Source organism: Bufo bufo, chromosome 2, assembly GCF_905171765.1.
Source record: "Bufo bufo chromosome 2, aBufBuf1.1, whole genome shotgun sequence".
Lineage (NCBI taxonomy): Eukaryota > Metazoa > Chordata > Amphibia > Anura > Bufonidae > Bufo > Bufo bufo.
Window position 1 is genome coordinate 78858882 of NC_053390.1, and position 20314 is coordinate 78879195.

At 43.9% G+C, this 20314-nt stretch overlaps 1 protein-coding gene and 1 pseudogene across 1 annotated transcript in view; one reads left to right on the forward strand and one right to left on the reverse strand.

Moving 5' to 3' along the window:
* MTREX (Mtr4 exosome RNA helicase) overlaps positions 1-20314 on the forward strand; it is a 102913-nt gene that overhangs the window by 34631 nt on the left and 47968 nt on the right. The window contains exons 9-15 of the mRNA XM_040421255.1: positions 10133-10231; positions 10343-10445; positions 11690-11821; positions 11978-12057; positions 15147-15257; positions 19661-19762; positions 19893-20018. Of these exons, the coding sequence (XP_040277189.1) occupies positions 10133-10231; positions 10343-10445; positions 11690-11821; positions 11978-12057; positions 15147-15257; positions 19661-19762; positions 19893-20018 (753 nt within the window). The remainder of the gene's footprint in view (positions 1-10132; positions 10232-10342; positions 10446-11689; positions 11822-11977; positions 12058-15146; positions 15258-19660; positions 19763-19892; positions 20019-20314) is intronic.
* LOC120992979 lies at positions 16895-17007 on the reverse strand (annotated as a pseudogene).

The following is a 20314-nucleotide window of genomic DNA, read 5'->3' on the forward strand; positions in this document are numbered from 1 at the left end:
GGGGGGATGCACGGGAGAAATCTTTGAGGCGATTGTGGGAAGAGGAGAGAAGGTCGTCTTATGAGGATCAGAGGTTACATCTTGTGATGTATCAGAGATGTAGGGAGGGGACAGGTTGTGGACAGCCTTGTATGTATTTGTTAGTATTTTAAACTGAATTTGCTGGGCAATGGGGAGCCAGTGAAGGAATTGGCAGAGGGGAGAGGCACAGGAGTAATGCCGTGAGGTGGATTAGTCGGGCAGCAGAGTTGAGGATAGATGGGAAGGCTACAGAGGACAATGTGCAGTAGTCTAGACGGGAGATGATGGCATGTACAAGCATTTTCGCAGATTCAAAGTTAAGGAAAGCGCCGATGCGGGAGATGTTTTTGAGTTGGAGGCGGCAGGTGTTGGAAAGGGCTTGGATGTGCGGTCGGAAGGAGAGGGAAGAATCCAAAGTCACTCCAAGGCCACGGACTTGGTTGACCGGGGAGAGTGTGCAGCCATTGATCGTGATGGGTAGGTCTGTGGGGGGGGGGGGGGGGGGGTTGAGGAAGATGATAAATTCTGTTTTATCCTTGATAAGTTTTAAAAAGCGAGAGGAGAAGGATGATATAGTAGATAGACATTGTGGGATTATGGATAGTAAGTTGGTGTGTGTCGTCAGCATAAGAGTGATACTGAAAGCCATGGGACTCTGAGATGTCACAGGCCAAAAGTGTAGATAGAGAAGAGCAGGGGTCCTAAGACAGAGCCTTGCGGGACACCAACAGAGAGGGAATAAGACTAGGAGGTGGTGAGGGAGTGTGAGATGCTAAACGTCTGGTCAGGAGAGGGCCAGGTCAGTGATGCCATGAGATGAGAGTTTGCAACAGAAGGGAGTGAGCGACAGTGTCGAAGGCAGAGGACAGAGTAATGTTTTTTGGTTTTGGCTGTTAGTAGGTCAATGGTGACTTTGGTAAGGGCAGTCTCAGTCGAGTGGTGGGGTCGGAAGCCAGATTGTAGCCGGTCAAAGAGGGAGCAGGAGGAGAGGTTAGAGGACAGTTCCGAATGGACATGATGTTCAAGTAGCTTTGAGACATACGGAAGAAGTGATATGGGGCGATAACTGGACAGAGAAGATGGGTCAAGTGAAGGCTTTTTGAGGATGGGTGTAATTGTAGCATGTTTAAAAGCAGAGGAGAAGACACCAGACTTTAGTGACAGGTTGAAGAGATGAGTTAGGGCTGGGATAAACACTGTGGTTAGGTTAGGGATTAGGTGGGATGGGATTGGGTCAAGTGCGCAGGTGGTGAGATGTGATCTGGAGAGTAGACTGGAGAGTTTTTCTTCTGTAATGGTGGAGAAGTGGGTTTTGGAAGAAGAGGACCGAGCAGTTGTGTAGAGGGTCTGTGGCGACTGTGTACTAAAGCTTTCTCTGATGTTGACTATCTTTTGTTATGTATGTATGTGTTAAGTATGTTACAAAGTCCTCAGTTGAGAGGAGAGGGGGGGGGGGGGTGTGCACTGGGGGACGAAGAAAGGAGTTAAGTGTTAAAACATTCTTTAGGGCTGTGGGCCAGGGAATGTATAAGAGATGAGAAGTCGCCTGTTTTGCATCAGTGAGTGAGGATTTGAATATGAGGAGGGATTGCTTGTATGCGGTGAATTGATCGTTAGAATGGGATTTCTTCCATCGCCGCTCAGCAGTCCTGGAAGCTTGTCTGAGTTTTTTGGTCAGGTTGGTGTACCAGGGTTGTCTGTTGATTTTTGTGTGTGTGTGGAGGGGGGGGGGGGGGGGGGGGGTGCACATCAATGTCCAGAGCTGTATTTATTGTGGTGTTATATAAGCAAGTGAAAGTCGAGATGTTTAAGGTTGCTGCGGGAGTGTGCTAGTGTGTGGATCGGGGGAGCAGCAGAAGAGACCAATGAAGAGAAGGTGAGCAGGTTGTGGTCGGATAAGGGGAGAGGCGAATTAGAAAAGTTAGATAGGGAGCAGAGCCGGGTAAAGATAAGATCCAGAGTGTGACCATCTCTGTGGGTGAGAGCTGAAGACCACTGTGAAGGAGAAAGAGAGTGATAGGCGTTTAGAGGCGGCTGAGTGGCAGGTGTCAATAGGGATGTTGAAGTCACCCATGATGATAGTGGGGATGTCGGCAGAAAGAAAGTGTAGTAACCAGCTGTTAAAGTGGTCAAGAAAGATGGTGGCTGGGCCTGACGGGTGGTAAATGACAGCTACTTGAAGGTTGGAGGGAGAGTAGATGTGAACAGTGTGTACTTCAAATGAGGTGAGCGTGATGGAATGTGGCAGTGGAGTTGGGCTGTAGGTATTACCTTTAGTCAATTGATGTATAGGCTGCTACAGGTGTGTGAGCCCAATAGATGGCGCTCATGTCTCCTATTGCCTTTAGTCAATTGATGTATAGGCTGCTACAGGCGTGTGAGCCCAATAGATGGCGCTCATGTCTCCTATTATCTTTGGTCAATTGATGTATAGGCTGCTACAGGCGTGTGAGCCCAATAGATGGCGCTCATGTCTCCTATTGCCTTTGGTCAATTGATGTATAGGCTGCTACAGGCGTGTGAGCCCAATAGATGGCGCTCATGTCTCCTATTATCTTTGGTCAATTAATGTATTGGCTGCTACAGGCGTGTGAGCCCAATAGATGGCGCTCATGTCTCCTATTATCTTTGGTCAATTGATGTATAGGCTTCTACAGGCATGTTAAAGATGCCCTCAATCGGGGCTGATTACGTTTGCTCTACTGCTCCAAATTAATAGTAACTTAAGGGTTTTGCGTGCACGGAAGAAAATAACTGACACACACACTGGGGTCAAAGCAAATTCTTGTTTATTACAGGAAGTACAGCAGTTTATATAGACATCAGAGAGGCATTCCCCCTCAGGCATGTGACATTGTTACATTGGCTGAAATATGAAAATAAGAAAAGAGATAAGACTTGGCATCTGTGCAGTGTGCATTGTTTTACTAACTCTGGTATGTAAATATCTAGCTATAGCAGCCATCTTGTAATGGAGTCTGTACTAACAGAAAAGCATATATGACGCAGCAAGGAGGCGTGTTCTCTTACGTAGGGTGGAACCTTTGGGCTCTGGAGAAGATAAGGTGTTGTCTGTGAGCTAAAATATCTGGGAGCTTTCTTAGCTGAATTGAAAGAATGTAGTCCACATCTCTATCAGGCGTGTGAGTCCAATAGATGGCGCTTATTCCTCCTATTACCTTCGGCCACTTAGGGTACTCTCACACTAGCGTTAGAAGAATCCGTATGGAAACGGATATCATTTGTTTCCGTATGCGGATCCATCTGACAAATGCATTGCAATACCGGATCCGTCTCTCCGGTGTCATCCAGAAAAACAGATCAGGTATTTATCATTTTTACAGATTTAAAGATCTGTTCATGCGCAGACCGGGAAACCGGATCCGTTTTTTCCGGAAATCCGGCATTAATGCATTTCAATGGAAATCCGGCAAGAGAAAATACTGCATCATGCTGCTGTATTTTCTCTAGCCAAATACCGTAAAAGGGACTGAACTGAAGACATCCTGATGCATACTGAACGGATTGCTCGCCATTCAGAATGCATTGGGACAAAACTGAAGCCTTTTTTTTCCGGTATTGAGCCTCTGACGGAGCTCAATACCGGAAAACTTTACCGCTAGTGTAAAAGTAGCCTTAGGGTACTTTCAAACTAGCGTTTTTGTTTTCCGGCGCTGAGTTCCGTCCTAGGGGCTCAATACCGGAAAAAAAATGATCAGTTTTATCCTAATGCATTCTGAATGGAGAGCAATCCGTTCAGGATGCATCAGTTCAGTCCCTCTTACATTCTTTGGCCGGCTGCAGTTTTCTCTCCTGCCAAAAATCCTGTACACTTGCCAGAGTTTCCATTGAAATGCATTCATGCCGGAAACGGCCCCAAGTGTCTCGGCAAAACGGATCCGGTTTTGTGGTCTGTGCATGCGCAGACCTTTAAAAATGAGGAGAAAATGAATACTGGATCCGTTTGTCCGGATGACAACCGGAAAGACAGATTTGTTATTGCAATGCATTTGTGAGACGGATCCGCATCCATCTTACAAATGCATCCGTTTGAGTCCGGATTGCCGGAATCCTCTGCCGCAAGTGTGAAAGTACCCTTAGTGTATAGGCTGCTACAGGCATTAAAGCCCAATAGATGGCGCTCATTTCTTCTATTAAATTTGGTCACCGGGTGTATAAGCTGCTGTAGACTTAGAAGCCCAATAGATGGCGCTCATTTCTCATTGCTTTTGTCATTTGGTGTATAGGTTGCTAATGTCAATAAATGGCGCTCATTTCTGCCAATTCCTTTTGTCAATTGGTGTTTAGGCTGCTGCCGACGCGAGTCGTTCATTCCTGTTGTCCTTGGTCACATAGGGCTCTTCCACACGATACGGATCGTGTCAGGATCGGTTTAGGGAAAAATCAATGGTTCTGCACACAAGTTCAATCACTTTTTTTTATTGCACTCACTTTGTGTGCATATTTTTTCTGTCTGTTCTAAATGTAAGCCGCATTCGTTTCTGTGGTGCCAGAGCTGTGTGAAAAACACATTATAGAACATGTTGTGATTTTTTTATTTTTTTTTTCTGAACGCAAAAATCGCTAGGCTGGGAGATTGTGTTTATTATTCCAGTTGTCTTGTCATGTAAAACCAGCAGATGGCGGTAAGCAACTGGTATTTCTTGAAAAATATAGGCCGCAGAAGACATGCAAGTCCAATAGAGGGCGCTCATTCCTTTTTGTCACTTGGTATTTAGGCTGCTACAGACGTTATTCCAATAGATGGCGCTCATTTCTCCTATTAACTTTGGTCAATTGATGTATAGGCTGCTACAGGCGTGTGAGCCCAATAGATGGCGCTCATTTCTCCTATTGCCTTTGGTCAATTGGTGTTTAGGCTTCTACAGGCGTGTGAGCCCAATAGATAGTCAATATTTGAATGGCACAACCGCCAAATAAAAGAATTTGAATCCAAAAGGAGGTGCTCAATGAAGGGGCTGTCAAGCCACTAGATAAGAAACAATTATATCCACGGCACACAATTTTTGCACAATGATATATATTTTATTTATGTTTGCCAATACCAACTTTATAGTTCATTCGTTCACATGAAAGAAAGGGCCAACGTTTCGGTCCACCCGGGACCTTGATCACGGCCTATGATAATACAAATAAATATATAGTATAAGTAGAATATTGGTGCACAATAAAGAATAATAAATAACCAAACGTTTTTTTTTAAATAACATATTAATATGTCTCATAGAAAACAGTATATATAGTACCAATCATATTTTATAGGGTACATCAAACAGGTACTGGAGTGAAATAGATCAATGCATACACAGTTTAGTCAAAATTAGGAATCAATGCAAAGTTTTATAATTAATAAAAGAAAATATCTGGTAGATTCTCAGAATACTTCAGAGAGTTCTTTGGTAAAAGATGGCATAATATAGATCTCCTTATGAGTAGCAAGACACTTATAGAAGAAGCATTGCGGGGATCTCACATGGGGCCTTAGAAAAATGACCACAGTCACAACCGAACATCTGATATCTTATAGATGGCGCTCATTTCTCCTATTGCCTTTGGTCAATTGGTGTACAGGCTGCTACAGGCGTGTGATCCCAATAGATGGCGCTCGTTTCTCCTATTGCCTTTGGTCAATTGGTGTACAGGCTGCTACAGGTGTGTGAGCCCAATAGATGGCGCTCATTTCTCCTATTGCCTTTGGTCAATTGGTGTTTAGGCTTCTACAGGCGTGTGAGCCCAATAGATGGCGCTCGTTTCTCCTATTGCCTTTGGTCAATTGGTGTACAGGCTGCTACAGGTGTGTGAGCCCAATAGATGGCGCTCATTTCTCCTATTGCCTTTGGTCAATTGGTGTTTAGGCTTCTACAGGCGTGTGAGCCCAATAGATAGTCAATATTTGAATGGCACAACCGCCAAATAAAAGAATTTGAATCCAAAAGGAGGTGCTCAATGAAGGGGCTGTCAAGCCACTAGATAAGAAACAATTATATCCACGGCACACAATTTTTGCACAATGATATATATTTTATTTATGTTTGCCAATACCAACTTTATAGTTCATTCGTTCACATGAAAGAAAGGGCCAACGTTTCGGTCCACCCAGGACCTTGATCACGGCCTATGATAATACAAATAAATATATAGTATAAGTAGAATATTGGTGCACAATAAAGAATAATAAATAACCAAACGTTTTTTTTTAAATAACATATTAATATGTCTCATAGAACACAGTATATATAGTACCAATCATATTTTATAGGGTACATCAAACAGGTACTGGAGTGAAATAGATCAATGCATACACAGTTTAGTCAAAATTAGGAATCAATGCAAAGTTTTATAATTAATAAAAGAAAATATCTGGTAGATTCTCAGAATACTTCAGAGAGTTCTTTGGTAAAAGATGGCATAATATAGATCTCCTTATGAGTAGCAAGACACTTATAGAAGAAGCATTGCGGGGATCTCACATGGGGCCTTAGAAAAATGACCACAGTCACAACCGAACATCTGATATCTTATAGATGGCGCTCATTTCTCCTATTGCCTTTGGTCAATTGGTGTACAGGCTGCTACAGGCGTGTGATCCCTATAGATGGCGCTCGTTTCTCCTATTGCCTTTGGTCAATTGGTGTACAGGCTGCTACAGGTGTGTGAGCCCAATAGATGGCGCTCATTTCTCCTATTGCCTTTAGTCAATTGGTTTTTATCCTGCTACAGGCGTGTGATCCCAATAGATGGCGCTCGTTTCTCCTATTGCCTTTGGTCAATTGGTGTATAGGCTGCTACAGGCGTGTGAGCCCAATAGATGGCGCTCGTTTCTCCTATTGCCTTTGGTCAATTGGTGTTTATTCTGCTACAGGCGTGTGAGCCCAATAGATGGGGCTCATTTCTCATATTACCTTTGGTCAATTGGTGTTTAGGCTGCTTACAGGCGTGTGAGTCCGCTGCCGACGTGCGTTCATTCCTGTTGTCCTTCGTCACATAGGGCTCTTTCACACGATACGGATCTGGTCAGGATCTGTTTAGGGGAAAATCAATGGTTCTGCACACAAGTTCAATCAATCTTTTTTTTTATTCCACTCACTTTGTGTGCATATTTTTTTTCTGTCTGTTTTTTCATGCAAGCCGCATTCCTTTCTGTGGTGCCAGAGCTGTGTGAAAAACACATTTATAGAACATTAGAAAAATAAAAATAAATGTGACGCACAAGAGTAACTACAGCCCCAAGAGGTGCACTCAGTCGGGTGGACTCACCCTGTCCACTCCCAGAAGTAATAAATATAGAATAAAATTAACTGGGCACTCTTAGGATATCTGCACCAATTGAAATTTATTAGCATATATTACAATAGCACTAAACAGTATGTATTGGCGGTAATAATAAACACTATATAACAATATATAAATAAACACACAACATGCAGTAATATATAAAACAACTGGAAAATAGAGCTCTAAAAAATGTTAAAATCGAGGAGTAAAATTGGAATACTCGATAGTAAAATGATCGTATAAATACTCAGCCGAATATTTATATGGAAAAGTCACCTCTGATACTGGTCGCAATAAACGGTGTCCTCTAATAATGTCCTATTCGATTGAATGACAGGGGTATCCAAAACTACAGTCCCAATACGTGGTCCACTGAACCAACTTTAAGCGGCGTCCCGCTCATCACATCCACCAGCAGCGTCTCACTGGACTAAGAGTCATATGAAAAAGTGCTGGATAAAATCGCTGGATAAAATCAAACGGTCTTACCGTCTCCCTTGATAGTTCAACGAAGGTAACAGTATGGTCCTCTGAGTCTGTAGACCGATAGTTCGTCAATAGATTTGCACACTGGCAATTGTTTGGCTCATGTGTTCAGGCCTTCCACATGGACTCAGGCCTTACAGGTTGTATTCCAATGAGCCATTCGTGTGACAGACGATTCCTTCTTAACAGATATCCAGTAGATTCCAAATTCCCAAGTGGTCCAAGTTTCTGGGGTCCTGTCTAGGCTAGACGCGTTTCGGGGTATCACATTACCCCTTCCTCAGTAAGCTTACAATTGCCAGTGTGCAAATCTATTGACGAACTATCGGTCTACAGACTCAGAGGACCATACTATTACTTTCGTTGAACTATCAAGGGAGACGGCAAGACCGTTTGATTTTATCCAGCGATTTTATCCAGCACTTTTTCATATGACTCTTAGTCCAGTGAGACGCTGCTGGTGGATGTGATGAGCGGGACGCCGCTTAAAGTTGGTTCAGTGGACCACGTATTGGGACTGTAGTTTTGGATACCCCTGTCAATCGAATAGGACATTATTAGAGGACACAGTTTATTGCGACCAGTATCCGAGGTGACTTTTCCATATAAATATTCGGCTGAGTATTTATACGATCATTTTACTATCAAGTATTCCAATTTTACTCCTCGATTTTATCACATTTTAGAGCTCTATTTTCCAGTTGTTTTACATATTACTGCATGTTGTGTGTTTATTTATATATTGTTATATAGTTTATTATTACCGCCAATACATACTGTTCTTTAGTGCTATTGTAATATATGCTAATAAATTTCAATTGGTGCAGATATCCTGAGAGTGCCCAGTTAATTTTATTCTACATTATAGAACATGTTCTAATATATATATATATATATTTTTTTTCCTGAACGCAAAGATAATCAGTGAAAAAATGATGATCATGTACTTGGACCCATTGAAATGAATGGGTCAGGATTCAGTCCTGATGCTATGCATTCGCTACGCTCATTGCATCCGGACGGAAAGGGCCTAACGACTGTTGTCTGTTTTGCCATCCGTAAATTGTGGATCTGCAAAACATGGATATCGGTCTCGTGCGTTCTACATTTTGCGGAACAGAATGTCCGGTCTATAATAGAACAGTCCTATCCTTGTCCATAATGCAGACAATAATAGGACATGTATGTGACATTTATTATTTTTTGTGGCATGGCTGTGTGGGCATATGGACTCGGAATGCACATGGAGTCATTTCTGTTGTTTTTGCGGCCTCATTGAAGTGAATGGTTCACCATACCGGACGCGGGAAAAAACTATAGACAGAAAAAAATACATTCGTATGCTTGAGCCCTTCGTGTTTAGGCTGCTACAGATGTGATCCCAATAGAGGGCGCTCATTCCTCCAACTACCTTTTGTCACAGGGTGTTTTAGTTGTATAAGCTGCTGCTGGCGTGAGAGTCCAATAGATGGCGCTCATTTCTCCTATTACCTTTGGTCACTTAGTGTATTGGCTGCTGCAGTCGTGTGAGCCCAATAGAGGGCGCTCATTCTTCCTTTTACCCTTTTGTCACTGGGTGTTTTGGTAGTATAGGCTGCTGCAGGCGTGTGAGTCCAATAGATGGCGCTCATTCCTCCTATTACCTTTGGTTACTTAGTGTATAGGCTGCTGCAGGCGTATATGCCCAATAGATGGCGCTCATTTCTCCTATTACCTTTGGTCACTTAGTGTATTGGCGGCTGCAGGCGTAGATGCCCAATAGATGGCGCCCATTCCTCCTATTACCTTTGGTCACTTAGTGTATAGGCTGCTACAGGCGTAGAAGCCCAATAGATGGCGCTCATACCTCCTGCTGAATAAACAGACTGTTTTTCAGACTTTGCATCTCTTGTTCTTCATATAGTTTCCATTCCTAGTAGATAACCTATCTAATAAGTAGGAAATATAAAAGCAAATGTTCTCATGTATTGCTACTGAATTTTTAGTGTTGGCTGGCATTAGGGGGAATTCATACTAACTCTTCGCTTTTTTTTTTTATAGCATTCCGTTCATATGGATTTAAAATGGAAAATAAAAGAATTGCTAAAACGGAAAGCCAAATGGAACGTTTTAAAGACATTCCGTTTTAATCCGTCCCAATAGAGTTGGATAAAACGGAAAACAACATTGTGTCTGATTTCCGTTGTTTTGGTCTATTCTACTCAATTTTAGCTATTCTGTTATTTTCCGTTTTAATCCCATTTTAAACTGATTGTTGAAACGCTGATGTGAATTCACCCTTATTTTTTTCTGTCAAAGTTTTAAAATCTTTTTGCTCCCCCCCCCCCAGCCTTGCCATGTCATCTACACGGACTACCGGCCTACTCCATTACAGCATTACATCTTCCCAGCCGGCGGGGACGGACTGCATCTTGTTGTCGATGAAAATGTGAGTTGTGCACTTCACTATACAGTCACACGCTTGTGAATTAAAACATTTGCCGCTTTGGCGCAGCCTTATATTGCACGGCTACACAATGTTTTTATCGCTTTTTGAAAGGGTGACTTCAGGGAAGACAATTTTAACACAGCCATGCAGGTTCTACGCGACGCAGGGGAGCTGGCTAAGGGCGATCAAAAAGGCAGAAAAGGAGGAACTAAAGGTACAGATGTCACAATTTCTTATATACTACCCGTTGTATTCGGTGTTTTGACTAGCCTTTTAACCCCTTGGTGCCCAGTCCTTTTACATGAAGCCCTCTCACATATGTAGTGGCAGCTGTTAGGATCTTGATGAAGCGCACTTGGTATTTTTTTGCATGGAGTGCTCCCTCTGTTGTTACCCATAAAGGGTTGTACAAGAATGGAAGTAGTTTGGCCCCAACTTTACCAGACCTGTAAAGGGAAGCTTACTGACCTGCTTCCCGTTGCTGGCCCCCTCGCTCCTTCTCCTCTAGGGCTGCAACTCTCCGCTGGGATACCTTACTGAACGCGTCTGGTTTGACGCTCCCGGCAGCCAATCACCGGCCGAGGCTGTGACCAGCTTCCCTTAAGTCATGACAAATGGTCACGGATCTGGTCTCCACCGCAGCCAGTGATTGGTTGTGATGATGTCAAGCCGGATGTTGTCAGCAAGGGAGCCTAGTGGAGCATCGTAGGCCTGGAGGAAAAGGAGCTGTAAGGAAGCATCTCCCTTCACAGGTCCGGTAAAGTGGCTGGGTCTGTCAAAACCACCCCATTCTTGCACAACCTCTTTAAAATCAGTGACCATATTAAAAATAAATATATAAAAATCACCTGTAAATACTTGGTTACATCTGTCACTTGGAGAGCCGGGTGACTACAGCTTCCATAGTTGTCACCTAGCTTTCCCATAGATGGTAACCAAGAAACAAATGAATAGGAGATAACTTATTGAAAATCTCTCAGCACAGTATAAGGGTGCATTCACACGTCAGTATTTTTACCTTTCCAGATAAACGTTCCTATTTTTTGCGGATCCGAAAATCTTGATGACATGAGGATGCTTTTAGCATGTCATCCGCATTTTTGACGGATCCATTGACTAGAATGGGATGACGGAACGCAAAATCGGACAAATAGTAGGACAGGGTATATTTTTTTTTCCAGGATCCGAATAACGGAACCCACGGAACGGAATCACGGAATCGGAGAGCACCATGAGTGCTGTCCAATTATTTGCGGATTCCATTGAAAATGAATGGATCCGCATAACGTTCCGTTTTTAATCGGAACGGATGCGGAACACCAAAACGGACGTGTGAATGGACCCTAAGTGTATTGTGCAATAGACACATATATATTTTTTTAATTCCTATTCTGTTATCTTGCTAGAGGCAGCATAATCCACCACCACATGTATATCTAATCTGCTTTCTGATTCCAGGTCCCTCTAATGTGTTCAAGATTGTGAAGATGATCATGGAGCGCAACTTCCAGCCGGTCATTATTTTCAGCTTCAGCAAGAAAGAATGTGAGGCTTACGCCCTTCAGATGTCTAAGCTGGACTTCAACTCTGGTACGGTCTGCTCTCGCTCATACTCCATTTGTGTTCAGGGCTTGGCTGTGTCTTGCACGTTCCTCTGGCCAATGAGTTGTGGTGTATGTTGTGTGACTGCATGAAAGGCAGAGATGATCAAATTGATCAGATTGTGTGCCCTTTCTTCCCTCCTAGATGATGAGAAAAAGATGGTGGAGGAAGTTTTCAATAACGCCATAGATTGTTTGTCTGATGAGGATAAGAAGCTCCCACAGGTCAGTTCTCCAGGTTTTAAAGTTATAAATCTACCTAATGCTTAAAGGGTTATTCCAGTTGTTCCACAGTATAGGGGATAACTATTTGGTTGGTGGGGGTCCTACCGATCACGGGAACGGGGGCACGCCTGTAGCCCCTAAAATGGAGCAAGTGCATGCAGGAGAGCATCGGAACATCCATTGATGGTTCTCTGAGGCCCCTTCACTAAGTATGCACGCAGCTCTTGCCGCCCACTTAGAGAGGTAGCTTCATTAAAGCCGTTTTCCAGTGATGACCTATTCTCAGGATAGGTCGTCATTATCTGATCAATTGGGGTCCAACCCTTAGCACCCCCACTATTCAGCTGTGGGAAGGGGTCCTGGTGTTCGGATTAGCGATCTAGCCTGTGACATCATGTCCATCAGTCAAATTCCAGTGAATGGGATTGAGAGGCAATACTAAGCACAGAACTTTGCTGAGTAGGTGATTGAAGAGGTGGCAGAACCTTCAAACAGGTGATTGTGGGGGTTCCAGGGGTCGGACACCCCCTGATCCCTATAAGACAAACTCACATCCATATGCCCTGTTAAAATATATGGAAGCGTGAGGTCTTTTTATTTACTTCCATTCAGTCCATGAACTTGCTCTCCTCTCACTTACAAATCTATAACCCCCTTTGACACTATTTAAAATGCATTTACGTGTGCTGATGGAGCAGGCAGTTATCGAGAGGGGACCATTCCTTCCAGATAATTGTCTGCTCCTTAGTGCAGGTGAGAGCAGCATTTATACGCAGCAATCTCCTCAACTGTATATGAACCAGAAATAGCTGCTGCCATCACTTGTTCTCATTCAAATTCATTGTCTCTGGCCAGCAGATCGTTGTTCAGACAGAATAAAATGATGATTTAAAGAGGTTCTCCAGGCTCCTCTATATTGATGACCTGTCCTCAGGATAGGTCATCAGTATCAGATCGGCGGGGATCCGCTCATCAGCTGTATGAGGAGATGGCGCACGTGCCGTCTCCCATGTCTCTTCCTGCTCACCGCTGCTGTCTATGGCAAAGCAGAGGTGAGCAGGAAGAGAGACTAAAGACGGCGCGCACGCCTTCCCTATATACAGCTGATAGGCAGGGGTACCGGGTGTTTGACCCCTGCTGATTTGATATTGATGATGACCTATCGTCAGGATAGATCAATATTAACCCCTTAAGGACTCAGCCATATTTCACCTTAAGGACTTGGCCATTTTTTGCAAATCTGACCAGTGTCACTTTAAGTGCTGATAACTTTAAAACACTTTGACTTATCCAGGCCATTCTGAGACTGTTTTTTCGTCACATATTGTACTTCATGACACTGGTAAAATGAAGTCAAAATAATAATTTTTTTTTGCATAAAAAAAATACTTAATTTACCAAAAATTTGGAAAAATTTGCAAATTTCAAAGTTTCAGTTTCTCTACTTCTGTAATACATAGTAATACCCCCCAAAACTGTGATGACTTTACATTTTGGGGATGTTACAAGGCTTAGAAGTTTAGAATCAAATCTTGATATTTTTCAGAAACTTACAAAAACCCAATTTTTAGGGACCACCACAGGTCTGAAGTCACTTTGCGAGGCTTACATAATAGAAACCGCCCAAAAATGACCCCATTCTATAAACTACACCCCTCAAGGTATTCAAAACAGATTTTACAAACTGTTAACCCTTTAGGTGTTGCACAAGAGTTATTGGCAAATGGGGATGAAATTTGAGAATTTCATTTTTTTGCCTAATTTTCCATTTTAACCCATTTTTTCCACTAACAAAGCAAGGGTTAACAACCAAACAAGACTATCTTTATTGCCCTGACTCTGCCGTTTACAGAAACACCCCATATGTGGCCGTAAACTACTGTACGGGCACACAGTAGGGCGTAGAGGGAAAGGTGCGCCGTATGGTTTTTGGAAGCCAGATTTTGCTGGACTGGTGTTTTTGACACCATGTCCCATTTGAAGCCCCCCTGATGCACCCCTAGAGTATAAACTCCAAAAAAGTGACCCCATTTTAGAAACTACGGGATAGGGTGGCAGTTTTGTTGGTACTAGTTTAGGGTACATATGATTTTTGGTTGCTCTATATTACACTTTTCTGTGCGGCAAGGTAACAAGAAATAGCTTTTTTGGCACGTTTTTTTGTTTGTTATTTACAACATTCATCTGACAGGTTAGATCATGTGGTAATTTTATAGAGCAGGTTGTCACGGACGCGGCGATACCTAATATGTATACTATTTTTTTTTATTTATGTAAGTTTTACACACTGATTTCATTTTTAAAACAAAAAAAATGTTTGTCTCCATAGTCTAAGAGCCATAGTTTTTTCAGTTTTTGGGCGATTATCTTAAGTAGGGTCTCATTTTTTTGGGGATGAGCTCACGGTTTGATTGGCACTATTTTGGGGTGCATATAACTTTTTGATCGCTTGCTATTACACTTTTTGTGACGTAAGATGACAAATGGCTTTTTTTTACCCTTTTTTTTTTTTTTTTTTTTTTACGGTGGTCACCTGAGGGGTTAGGTCATGTGATATTTTTATATATTTATGCAAGTTTTACACAATGATCCGCGTGCCGCACCTCCCGCACCGCCCCCACCGTCCACAACCCCACATGACACCCCCCCCCCCGCGTTGTGACAGGATGCCGGCATCCTGCTCCGCAATCTCGATTTAAACTTAGGACGTACGCCCTCTGTCCTTAAGGGGTTAAAAGCCCGGAGAACCCCTTTAATGTGCTGCATGAAAGATCATTTCACCTGATGAAAGAGCGTTTGGCTCACTCATCGGGTGATCGGCAGCACATTTATATGGGGCTATTATCGGGAACAAGTGTGTGGTGTAAATCCCTCTTTTGAGATCTCCGGCACATGTCCACCTCACACAATGCTGTCTAATTTCCAGTAAGGTTAATCTTTCAGAAATGTCAAAGGAGTTCAGAGCAGAGGCTTTCCATCGAGGTGGCCCAATTTAGCTAAAGACTTGAGCAGCACTGACCGTCCATCATTCTGGACATACTGTTGTGTTATCCATCTGCAGAGTGATATTTGGATTTCTGTATGTATAGGTGGAACACGTTCTGCCTCTTCTCAAGAGAGGTATCGGAATCCATCATGGAGGTCTGCTCCCCATTCTGAAGGAAACAATCGAGATTCTGTTCTCTGAAGGATTACTCAAGGTAAACCTCTTGGTATTGATATTAAGAAGACTTGTTCGTTATTAGAGCAGAGATCGGCTACTAAGAGCGTCCTTTGCCCTGGAGGACTGGACATTCAGACAGTCCATTAAGTTCTGTGTAATGTTCCACTTACCATGTGGTGGCGCTGCAGGGAAGATTAAGACTTGCACGTGGATTAATCTACAGATGACTGTTTATTATTGGGGGTTTTTTCTAATAAAAAAATGGGTTTGTCCAAAGCTGGAAATTGGCCTTTTTCTTATATGCAAAATGTTCTGCCAACCACTGGGACTATCGCCAATTACAAGAATGAGGTGACAGAAGTAATGGACAGGCAGCCGTGAGGATCTGTTGAGAACAGTACAGCGCTCGTCTGTCTCCGGCAGTCCCAAGGAGATGAATAGAATGGTCGCACCATTCACTCTGGGGACCTGGTAATTTGTTCTTGTAATTGGTTGTAATCGCTTATCAGATACTTATCCATTATCCTGTGGGTAGGGGATAAGAGCCTATGGTGGGAATACGCATTTTAAATGTAACTGTTAATTATTTTTTTTTTAAGTGATTATAAGCGTTTATGTACTTTATTAGTAAAAGGACTCTGGAGTTGTGCTCGAACTTCAATGTTTAGCACAGCCCTGTACACTGAAGATGCTCACTGTTAGGGCTCATTCAGACGACTATCAGTTTTTGCGGTCCGCAGAACACTGATACTGGCTTTGTGCGGTCCTCCTTTTGCGGAACGGCCATCCCTATGATAGAAATGCCTATTGTTGTCAACAGTGTGTTTTCAGATTTTCTTTGCCCCATTGAAGTGAACGGATCCGCATTTGTTCCGCAATTTTATGCAAATATATAGTTGTGTTAATTAGCCCTTAGATGCAGAATGAGCCTGCTGCTACCCTCACTGCCTCCCTCCTAGACATGAATATCACTGAAGTTACATAATATAAAACAATCAGACTTTTTTTTTTTGTAAAGCCAGAGAAGCGTGCTTTCTGCGCCTGTGCAACTAAATTGTGCAGCGTGCCACACAAAAATGTGCACAAGGTTACGGTCCATCGCAGGCCCTCTCCATAAGAAAAGGGCCTCCCATAAACCTTTCCCAGTCCCTCCGGTCCAGAAGGCACCTGCGTGGGACCGAGACCAAACCGGCAACTCCCAGCCGAAGCCAAGGGTACGCCAAATCTGTGCTCCAGCCATCACCTAGGCTGCCACCCAAGGTGTCGGCACGGAGCTAAGCTGGGCTATGCCTGAAGGGAGAGCCCAAGGGGTTTTGCAGGGGGGTTCGGAACCAGGATGGCCACACACACATCCCCCCCCCCCCCCCCCCTAGACCTCTAGGGGGGTACCCTTAAAGGCGCCGCTTTCCAAAGGGAACAGTGAACAAAAAAAATGAAATAGTGAATGTTCGCTGAAGCTCAGCCCGGTCATACGGCTGGAATCATAGAGGTGTGTGCACTCAAAATGTGAGTAAGTGTAGTTCGTGCAAATGTGCCATCACTCGGTGGGCTCCCATCCCCAGTGAGTTCAGGCACCCCAGGGTCGCCCCTCCTGGGGCACTTCTGCACCCCGGGCTTTTAAACATCTCAGCCCCTGGCTTCAATCTGGCATAGTGCATAGGGCACTAATGGCCCAAGCCGTACACGCTAGGGACGACCGTGTTCTACATCCTGGCAGAGCTCTGTCCACCAGGAATCGATGAGCACAGATACTACACTTGATCTTAGCCAAAAGGCCGAGAAGCAGGGAAACGGGATAAGTAGTTTTATAGCATGTAAGATAAGTGATATCGATGTCTAGGAGGGAGGCAGTGAGGGCAGCAGCAGGATGGCCCTGCATCTTAAAGGGTTTCTGTCACTTCGTATGACATAATTAGCTGTCAGACACTAGCGATCTGCTAGTGTCTGCTCTGGCCAACCATCCTACTATAATCACTTGTGGGGCAGCGGTTTTGCTAAAAAACTAACTTTTATAAATATGCTAATGAGCCTCTAGGTGCTATGTGGGCGTCATTAGCACCTAGAGGCTATGTCTACCTTCATACACAGCCGCCGCCCAGCGCGTCCCTCCAGCCCGCCCATGTCCTCCTCCGTGTGACGCAGCGGACAAGTTCTCGCGCATGCGCCGTGCGCGGCTGTATTCGGCGCATTTGAGATCTCAGCTCGGAGCGGTCAGACATTCAATGCGCATGCGCCGAATACAGCCGCGCATGCGCATTGAATGTCTGACCGCTCCGAGCTGAGATCTCAAACGCGCCGAATACAGCCGCGCACGACGCATGCGCGAGAACTTGTCCGCTGCGTCACACGGAGGAGGACATGGGCGGGCTGGAGGGACGCGCTGGGCGGCGGCTGTGTATGAAGGTAGACGGAGCCTCTAGGTGCTAATGACGCCCACATAGCACCTAGAGGCTCATTAGCATATTTATAAAAGTTAGTTTTTTAGCAAAACCGCTGCCCCACAAGTGATTATAGTAGGATGGTTGGCCAGAGCAGACACTAGCAGATCGCTAGTGTCTGACAGCTAATTATGTCATACGAAGTGATAGAAACCCTTTAATGTACAGTGCTGTGCTGAAGACGGGTTTTTCTTAGTAACTCTTTGGTAAAGCACAAGTTCAGAGCCAGTTCCTGCTATACATTAAAATAAAAATGTATGACCCTTAAAGGATAACTGTCACACTTAGACCCCAATTTAAATTTTCATATATGTAGTTACTAATAACATGATATTCCAGAATCCGTTACTATTAGACTGACTTACCCCATATTTAATAAGATTCAGCCCTTAGCAACCAGTCTGCATAAAACTGCAATTTCAATATTCAGTTAAGATGGCCGCCACTGCCCTCACCCTGAGGCTAATCCCGCCTGCCCTCACTAGCCAGTAACAATAGCCCCCTAAAAGTGTCAGTAACCAGAGCCCTCCCCCCTAAAGGGTTAATCTCCTGCAGCACAAAGGGGTCCTCTTACCACATGTTGCTTTCATTTATACACTGAGCAGATGGCAGATCTCCCTTCCCTGGTCTGTGCTGCTTCAACTCTGCATTCTCCAGCTCTGCTGAGTGAGGGAGCGTCTGCCAAGCGCAGGGACAGGGAGAAGTGCACACAGCCCAGGCACTGTTATCAGCTGCTGGGGAGGACCTGGCTTTAATCATTTACTTACAGTCCCTGGCTGTCAGTAATGTGACCCTGCACGCAGCGTCCTCCATGCCTAGCAACTCTATTTTAAGCACAGGTAAAAGTAGGCAGTACAGGGAACAAAACTGTGGAATTAAGGGGTAATTGAGTACACAGTGAAGAATTGAAATGGGGCCACCAAGGTGATATTAATCCCTACAATCCAATACTCAAAAAAAAATACGACAGTTATACTTTAAAGAGGACCTTTTACCACTCCTGACATGTCTGTTTTAATAGCTTCATGCGTTCCCCATGTACTAACAATTCTGGAGCATCTATTCTTATGGCTCTATGTTGTGCCATTCCTTTATTATTCCTACTAGAAGTTCTGAATGAATTGCTATTGGCTTTCAGTAAGGGTACAGAGGGAGGTAACCAGTTGGGGGTGTGTCCCTGCACAGACTGAAAATGGCAGCACTGATTGGATAGAGTCAGTCTGTGCAGGGACACCCCCCCCCCCCCCCAACTGGTTACCTCACCTCTGTACCCTTACTGAAAGCTAATAGCAATTCATTCAGAACTTCTAGTAGGAATAATAAAGGAATGGCACAACATACAGACATAAGAATAGATGCTACATGGGGAATGCATGTAGCTATTAAAACAGACCTGTCAGGAGCGGTGACAGGTCCTCTTTAAAGATTCCCCCTTTGCTTTTGATGTTTAAAATTTTAGATTCTGATCATGTGATTGCAATAGGGGCCTGTATTTAATTCTTCCTCCTGTACCCCAGTGGTCTTACATGGGTTCATTTATTAAGACCAGCGTTTTAGACGACTGTCTTAACCTTGCGCTGGTGCTTGTTCCGCCTAAGTTATGTAGAGGCGCCGCCGGCCTCTACGTAACTTGGGTGCATACAACATCTCCCTTGCTGGCATACATTTAGATAATATACTACTCCAGATAATGATAAATGAGATGGGGCTGCCGGCCCGCCCTCTTCCCTGCCCACACCATGCCCCCTGTTTTATGAACTGGCGTACGTGGTGTGAAAGGGGAAGAAGTCGCTGATTTTGCCACAAATGACGCTTCTCGCAAAATCTGCTGCAAATAAACGCCAAAAAGTGCTGTATATTTGGTCATAAATGACTCTCCTAGTTTATAAGCTTTGGATTCTTGTTTTCTTGGAACCAGAGATAATGTCCTGTTTGTGTGTCTGCCATCATTTTGTCGCTGCACAGCTCTGCGCCTTTCCTAATTACATCTATTTCTCAATAGGCTTTATTTGCCACTGAGACGTTTGCCATGGGTATAAACATGCCGGCCAGGACTGTCTTATTCACAAGTGCTCGGAAATTTGACGGCAAAGACTTTCGCTGGGTGAGTCACCCTCTCTTTGTTCTTTTAATAAGAGGAAGGAAAAATCCTTTAATTGTTACTCCTTTTGAGGTCTAAAAATCAATTCTTTCAAAATTCATCAGTATAATTAGTATTATTTTTTTTCTGTTAGATTTCTTCAGGGGAATACATACAGATGTCTGGACGTGCCGGGAGACGTGGCATGGATGAAAGAGGAATTGTAATTCTCATGATTGATGAGAAAATGAGCCCAACTGTTGGAAAACAGCTGCTGAAGGTAAGTTACTGCAGCCCTGTTCACTTCTGCTGGTGGATCATTTATTTCATTAGATTTAATGGGTAATCTCATCTGAGGCTGGTATGGTATATCCCATGGGAATGCCAGAGTCCTAAGATCTGTGGGGGTCCCAATCCTGAAACAAAGGGACGTCATTGCTCCTAGCCGCTGCCTGTGGTGTGAACTGTAACAACTTTCCATTGGCATTATTGGGGCTGTGTGAAATAGAGGGTGTTTTTGTGCAAGGAAAAATCGCTTTAGGGGGTGCAGCACTTAAAGGGGTTATCCAATACCTA